General features: G+C 42.0%; 1 protein-coding gene across 1 annotated transcript in view; it reads right to left on the reverse strand.

Annotated features, from left to right (window-relative positions):
- Positions 1–8,320, reverse strand: part of cacng2a (calcium channel, voltage-dependent, gamma subunit 2a) — an 89,021-nt gene that overhangs the window by 30,604 nt on the left and 50,097 nt on the right. The window contains exon 2 of the mRNA XM_005726294.2: positions 3,515–3,598. Coding sequence (XP_005726351.1) covers positions 3,515–3,598 — 84 coding nt within the window. The remainder of the gene's footprint in view (positions 1–3,514; positions 3,599–8,320) is intronic.

Below are 8,320 nucleotides of genomic sequence, written 5' to 3' on the forward strand. Positions count from 1 at the left end.
AGGGAGTTTTTCCTTCCCACTGTCGCCAAAGTGCTGCTCATAGGGGGTCATATGATTGTCAGGTTTTTCTCTGTATCTATGAAGCGCCTTGAGGCGACTTTTGTTGTGATTTGGCGCTATATAAATAAAATTGAATTGAATTGAATTGAATAGGATAGGATAGAATAAATACTGCTAAAAATAATATCAAGAGACTAAAATGCCTGCCTGTGACTAACAGTTAATTTCCTGCTCCAGCGTGGATCCACGGGCATCCACATCTCCTCCCCGCACATGATTTTTCCCTCTCATTGCTACACGTTGTTCGGTTTTAGTATTAGCAGATTGCATAACTAGGCGTTTTCTTCCTCTGTTTCTTCTCTCTCAGCTGCTTAGCACCCAGTAGAGCAGCGGATGATGGGAGCTCCAACACGGCATGATCTAAAAACCCAGTGGCGCTTTAGTGTGCCTCAGCTGGCTTATATAACCCCGTGTGGATGCGCAAACTGCCTTGCTATTGGGAGAGCTGGACTCACGGAGCAGACACACACGCGCACACAAACACGCACAGAGAGAAGCTACTGACATGTGGCGTGCTCGTATGTATTTGTACATGCGTGGATGTCGGCATGAGGACAGCAGATCTGTGCATGTGCGGTGGAGCGGGGGTGTATGTTGAGCACAGTAAAGTCAGATTTGTCTGTTTTATGCTCGGCAGCCACATCACCGAATTTCTCCCTCCCTCCTCCTCACTATGCTGTCTGATGACATCACCAGTGTGTCCCATTGATTTTGGACGCCGTGCTCGCCGGTGATGTCACTTCCGTCGGGCCTTCACCTGAAGTGACATCATTCCTGTTGCATAACTATCCCCTCTCTCCCTCAGCTGTGAGAGCAAAGGCAGCTTTTCTCCATCTTTGGCCACCCAGAGGCACCGTGAAACTCCTCATTATGGAAATGCCAGGTGTGTCCGTGAAAGGGAAAAGCGCCGATGTATAAAAGCATCACTGGGGTTTAGCATGAAAGACACGCATACTGCATCCCTTATCTTGCATACGGGATAAAAAAAAACATGCAATGCTGCAAATCATCGTGACTGAGATGACATGAGGCACTGTGCAACTCCTGACATGTAAAACTATGAGTGTGAGGTGTGAGGGTGAAGAGATGCAGAGAGAGTGAGAGAGACAACGACCGAGAGAGGCCTGACCTATATAAGAAGGAGGCTGAAATATTTATGGATGTGAGTGTCCTAATTGGCAAGCTACTGGGAGCAATGCGGCCTTCTCCTCCAGTCACAGCCTGGGAAGAGGTTAACGTGCACAGAGCATCAGTGGTCTGAGGGCCAGACCGCTGCTTCTACCCCATGACTGTCATCCTCAGCCTGAGAGATGCCTTGTCATGAGTGTGATCTGCTTTTGCCAGGGCTATGGCATTGTTAGAATCATTACCAGAACTGTTATCGTAACCGTGGTGCATACGGGCGGGAACAACCGCTCAGAGCGCTGAGTCAAACGCAGCCTAATTGGCCGGGGTTAATATCCAGCACTGGCACACACCGTTAGGCTGTCTGTCAGGCCTCCATTACAATCCCTGCAGACGAAGACGAGAGGATGGACACTTTCTGACTTACAGTTTCAAATCACTGCAGGCTGCAGGGGGAATGAGGTCAACCAGGGCTCGGGACATTGCCATTTTTATGAAGTATGACAGAGCGTTAAAGCTGGCACCTATGTTTAATTATGATGAGTGTTAATGAAACGTAAAAATTCTAGATGTCAGTACTTACAGAAAAATATAGTTATATGACCAAGTCATCTACACATCTATTTGTAGCAAACTTTAGAGAGTAGAGTACAAATATTTTTTAACTCGGATGAAGCTCACACCCGCCTTCTGTATCAAGCTATTAGGCCTCATTTATTAGCAGTGCATATACGCAAATCTGCATGTAAATCAGTGATTTATCAATATTTCTGTACCTGAATTTGTTTGCACGTTGCACAAAATGCGTTAGAAGTTCAAACCATATGTACGAAAAGGCCTGGCTTTCTTTGGAAGTTTAAAAACAAATCTTGAATACTATAAAAATGAATACTTCTACTCCTTCTACTACTACTATTACTATTCAGAATGTTTATTTTTATTGCCATTTGTTCTTTATTTAGAGTTTTCCACAACACTATGAGACACAAAAACATCAGGATTGCAATGAAATTAAAAAACAAAAATGTAAAGATTTGTAAAGAAAACAAAAAAGTAAGAGGGAAGGTCCTACACCTTTCCTTTTACTTGAACCTTTATATTTAAACATAATTCATTCTTACTTACTTAAAATTATGTTGCCTTTAGTTAAAAAATGACAAATCGTTTCTGGATATTATGACTTAAAGTCTCATTTTCGGTCAAATGATCACATGCTTTTTGCCCTCAATCTGTCTTATGCTTGTTCTAGTAGTCTGTTAGTGTTTTCTCGTATCAACATTGGTGCCAAAATTATGATTTTTTTCTTGAATTGCCGTGAGTGTCTCAGAGGTAATGATATTCAGAACCAAGGGGATGCAGTGGGGCACTTTTGCACACAGAGTGCACACGGAGAAGTTTGAGTAGTGCGAATATTTCCTGCTGTGCAATGAAGAACTGTACCTCCGTATCTACAGTTCATGAGTGACAGCTGCACCACACACTTCAGCAGAACAGAAACATGTACAGTCACTATCAGCTATCAGCAGGCCTGGAGCAGTCACAAAGTTACAAGTGTCCATATAAACTTTTCAGTGTGGATATGAGGACTCCAGCCAATGCGTTTCCAAAATCAGTATTACACTCCAAAAAAGTTTCTCTATGAAAGCTGTGTTAACAGATTGCATTACAAGAAAGAAGGCAGCTCATAAAAATTTCTTCTCTGTCCTTCCAAAAAAACAAACCAAATTAAATCCACTCAAAGAAAAAAGGATTTAAAGCTTAAGTGTGCTCATAAAAGTTTTAACAATTAGTTACTGATTATTATACAGTGTTTCAAAAGAGGGGAGAAATCTCTAAATTGAATTTCTTAGCTTTTAAGCAAATACAAAGATTAATGGGACTATTGACCTAGTGATAGTAACAGCACCTGTTGTGATTTTTAGGATTAGCAGGCAAATGAGTCCGACAAGCATCTCTGTCTTGCTTGCACAAAGAAAAAGAGAGCAGAAATCAATGGGCTGTGTTTACAGGGTACACAGCCGACTGTAACACTGCACGTTATGTTACACACAGCCAAGCAGTAAAAACAGACGAGCTGCTTGGCAGGGCTCAGCCTGGCCAGCCTCACGCTAAAGGCAGGAAGAGACGGTGCTGACACATGGGCCAAGAGCAGCGACTGGCACCATGCTCCAGTCTGAGCAAAAAGTGGAAAGAATTTCAAAAAGAAATTATAGAAGGAGAAGCAAAATTCCTGAAGTGATTTTTTTTTCTCGTGTGGTCACTTTAAAGACAAACAGAAAAAAGTCACAATTTTTCTGTATGTGAAAGTAAAGACTGAATATATACTTACGTAAGAAGTACTCAGATGGGTCTGCTTCATAATCTGTTTCCTCGGGAAAGTGGTCTATCTGTTTACACATGCCTTTGAAGTTTCCTGTTGAGTGAAAACAGAAAGAGGGTTCAGGAGAGCTCTAAACGAAACACTGCAAAAATCTACAACTGGAGTCAGTTTGATATCAGACAGACACGTCGACCTTTTACACTCCATATCATCAACAGACTATGTATCCTCAGTTTCATAGAGGAGGGAATTTGACTTTCCACAACCAGTTACTACTGGTGTACCAGACTGAATCTAACACGTGGGCCATGCCAACATTACTTGTTTTGTTGTGTTGTATAAGTGAAGTAGATAAAGGTAAAAACCGTTTTGCATGTTCATGTTTTGTTCTTCAGCTTTTCTCAGTCTGACTTTTTAAAATATCATTTTCACAGCTCCACAACTTGGAGGACAGGTTCAAAGGTCCTGACCAAGTCATGGTTGTTTTTTTGGTCTTTACTGTAAGTTAACTGAATATTTTAGGTTTCAAACAGTACATGTACCTCAAGGTGCTTTATACTGTAAGGTAAAGATCCTACAGTAATAAAGAGAAAACCCAACAATCAGACAACCCCCAGTGAACAAGCACTTGGCGACAGTGGGAAGGAAAAACTCCCTTTTAACAGGAAGGAAGCCTCCGGCAGATCCAGGCTTGGGAAGGGGCTGAGGGAAACGACACAGGACAAAAGTCCCACTGTGGAAAAGAGCCAGAGTTTAATATTAACTATTAATTAAACACAAATTGTTTATGATCATGCACAACACTTTTGTTCTTTTAATGGTCAACACAGACAGTGTCATAACAGCTCATATGAGTGGACTGATCTCTTTAGAAAGCACACCTGAGCATCAGGCCTCTCTGGCAGCAGTTGGCAGCTTGTAAACAAGAGCTGTGCAGCTGGTGCGACCTGGAGCTGCTCCAACTGCCGTGCAGAGAGAACCTCATCTCTTTTTGGCTGACACCTCGCCGTTCAGGTATGCTGTCCATCCAGGAAACAGCATCCCTCTCCTCTCCCCTCCCTCCAGCTCTTCCCTGCCTGTCTGCTCCGTGCAGAAATCTGGCATTGATGAGGTCACTCAGGGTGACGTGGCGGGGGAGGTACCCATAAGGCATCCATTATGGTCACCTGCTGCTGCAGCGAGGAGGCAGATGCCTGGCCGTTTGATTGGACCAGATTAGTGTTTCATTAACTTCTTCATCTCCTTTCCCTCCAGTGTCCCTCTAATTAGGGGAACAGGTGTTGGTTACCATGGTGCTGAGGAGGTTTTGGCAGCGAGGCATGATGGGCACAGCGGGATGCAGTTATTGCTCTGTGAATGGCCCACATACAGCGGTGGGAAGGGGACCCCTGGTGATGACCACTCAGATATTAAAGAGAGCGTCACCTGACAAAACAAGCCATCAAAGCGCCCTCGATCAACTCTCTCATCATGACCTGTGGGTTAGCGCCAGCTGTTGTCTGGTACGAGTATTGAATGGAGAAATGTTCATCTGATTGCCTCATTGTCACTTGTAAAGTTTGCCTACAGATGTAGCAAAAATACTACCATAATTCAGTAAAAATAAAAACGGGCTTATTTTGTAATGAATGAACATTCGCAGGTACTAACAAAGCCATTAAACTACTGGAAAACACGAGAAATAGATGAGCTGATGCAATTTAAAAAGCACAGGTCAGACCTGAATGGTAAAAAACACGTGATATATGTGAGAATCACCAGTTCACACAGATGTTTTCTTTAAGGAAGTCTGGGTACCAGTGTTCAAAATAAAGCTCAATAAGAACATTAATACTGCTTTTAAATTGTGTCCTATTTAGTCACTCTGCCACGTTTCTTTCATTTCAGCCAAACCTGAAACTATTTTGCACTTTTCCCCCTAAAGAATTTTTATATATAAGCTTTTATATATCAGGTTTTCTCTAAAGGATTATAAAATCATTTAATTTAAATATCTATAAATATAATTTTTATAAATATCTATGGAAAATTTGCAGCCAGCCATTTGGCACACGCCATATTCACCTTCAGATTCCCCTTCAGAGTTCTGAAAGAGGTCTGATTACTAAGAAAAGAAGAAGCTATAAAAAGTTGCTAAAGAATGAGGTGAACTCCTTAAAACATTGATGTAGTCCTAATATTTAGTCCTTCTTTGACTAAGAAGTTACAATAAAAATACAACTGTAGTGAGGTGAAGAGAGTCTTTGTAACTGAAACTGAAACTCATTTGATCTTTGTGACACGGTTCGCTGTTAATCAGAAGATCACTAACTGGTCATAAAGGGATTTACATAGTCAATAACAATGCTCAGGCACTAAGGTGGTCAAAGTGTGCTAAGAAAATATCCCGTACACCATTACATCACCACCCCCACCAGCAGCATCCTGACCCACTGATGCACGGAAGGATGACTTTATGCTTTTTACGCCAAATTCAAAGTACAAATTGAGAGTCGTCAGTCCATTCCTGTTCTCAGCTCTAAACTTTTATTTTTCTATTCTAGGATCTGCAGGATTTCTGAATATGGTCACCTATGTGGATCATTTAGACAGAAGTACAGAAGCTCCACCCACCTGGTGTTTATCAGAATAAAGTCAGCTTAATGGAAGAGGAGCTAAAGTTCACATATCACACGCTGGATGAACTGAGGGGCTGCACTTCTCATACAAAACTACTCTAATAAATTCAGACATTCAAAAGGTGTGAAACAGTGTACCACTCATTTATCGCTTCTAATCCATTAATAAACAACGAAATAAAAAGGATTTTCATCAACAGGCTCTGTGGCAAAGAGGGGGGAAGACAAAAAGAGAGAAAAGCAGGCAGAAAGACAATTAATGGGAAGGAGGAGGAGAGATAAATATAGGAAGGGCAGGTAACAGAGAGGTTTTGAAGGACAGCGAGGGAAGATGGAGCAGGAGGTGGAATACATCAAGTCTGAGTGTCAGTGTAATTGCTGAGCCATGAATAGGGCCTCCAGAGTTTACCGGTCCTCCGCAGTTTTGCACTTGATGCTCTGATATATGATGTGAAGCTCCTCTTTGGATGGCGGACCAAATTTCCAGTCAGCTGCTGGGTGATTTCTTTTCACTAAAGATAACTGAAGCTGAAGGAAAATAATCCACCAAAGCTTCTCTAGCTTCTGTAGCATGCTAGTTTCAGTAGTGAGTTGGTGACTACTGCAGGTGTAACCCCACCGCCTTCTGCAACTACTACCCCCAGTCAGTACCTCTTCAACATACCTGCTTAAATAAGCTTTAAATAAGTTGCATTTCTAGGAGAAGAGAGGCGAGGGGGGACACACTTGTGCCTCCTCTCAGAGCATATTTCACTGAAAGATGACTTGTGTTTACATACGACTACATTACACACTCCCAGTGGAGCTGTCTGAGCAAACTAGCAGCAGCAGCAGCAACCCACAGAGCACCATGTGTGTGTCTTAACAGCGTTATCAAGTGGGTGTAAGATTTGGTTTGCAGCTGGCTGGCCTATCCACAGTAGTGTGATTTGTAATACCAGCTGTGGAGAGTGGCCTATTGGGGGAACCACTTCAATTAGTGTGCTGAAAGATTTATGTGACACTTAACCGCTCCAAACGGTCCTTTTCTTGTAAGACATGTAAACTCAGCAGGCTGGTAAATGTTTTATAATGGCATTTTCATTTCAGAGGCCTCCCCACGTGAGTGTGAATGCAGGGGCACAACGCGGAGCGATCCGTTTGGCCATTAGGAGCTTTGGCAGGGGGACTACTGGTGAATGGGAAGGTATTACTGAAGACTCAGGTGTTCAGTGGATCAAAACACTTATCACTTTGAAGAGAAACACCTGTGTGCACTGAGCAGCTCTTGTACTTTCAGCGCAGTATGCCGAGTAACCAAAGAGCTCTGTGTTTAAAATCACAAGGCGGCTGGAAAATCATATTTTTCCACCATGAGCCAGGATGAAGGTACAAACATTTTTTTAAAAGATCCTAAATTCTTTAACAATGCAATGAAGTTAATGGTGTTTCCTGCAGAATTCAAGTTGGTGTTATTTTAAAAATTACAAAATAGAGTATTCTTAATTGAAACGTCACACATATTGCTTGCACAGTTCTTCTACACAGAGTGAAAAAAGTACAGCAAATTGCAGGTGATCTTGAAATAACTTCAGAAATACCTTGGCAATATTTTTCAGATAAAGCTTGTGTTTAGATTAATTGGTGCACAAACTGCAGTGTGTTGAGTACAATTTAGCACATCCTGAACATAGTCAGTGCACCGCACTGCTAGCAGCTTTAAGGGGCATCCTCTCAAGAAGAGACCGCAGTGATTTAGTATTCAAAAACCAAAAAATGTCGGGGAAATTCAGTCACTTGTAGCAACAACAGGTAAAAAAAAAAGTGAAGTGAAGTGGGTGGTACTGAGTTAAACTTTTAACAATTTTCAAGTCAGCAACTGAAGCAACTACCAACAGGAGCAGGAGGTGGTCAACACAAAACAGAATCTCTGAATGTTCAACCATCAGCTAAGATGTTCAGCGTTACAACAAAACTGGTGAAATCGATGTTTTCTTTGCAAATATGCAAATATGCTCATGTCTAGCTGGTATGATGCTTCACCCTAAACTGAATTCAAACATGCTCTCCTTTCCAACTTTGCACTTTCACTGTGCCTTTATGTTGATGTAGATTCTCAATCCTACAGATCATGGTTGGTTGAAGTGCTCAAGTCAAAGCAACTGGACTTCATTTGGTCGTCTGAGAATCCCAGTATTTACCCTGGAGTGGGTTGTCA

The sequence above is a fragment of the Pundamilia nyererei genome, unplaced genomic scaffold (assembly GCF_000239375.1).
Source record: "Pundamilia nyererei isolate P.nyererei 1_Seehausen unplaced genomic scaffold, PunNye1.0 scaffold00018, whole genome shotgun sequence".
In the NCBI taxonomy this organism is placed as follows: domain Eukaryota; kingdom Metazoa; phylum Chordata; class Actinopteri; order Cichliformes; family Cichlidae; genus Pundamilia; species Pundamilia nyererei.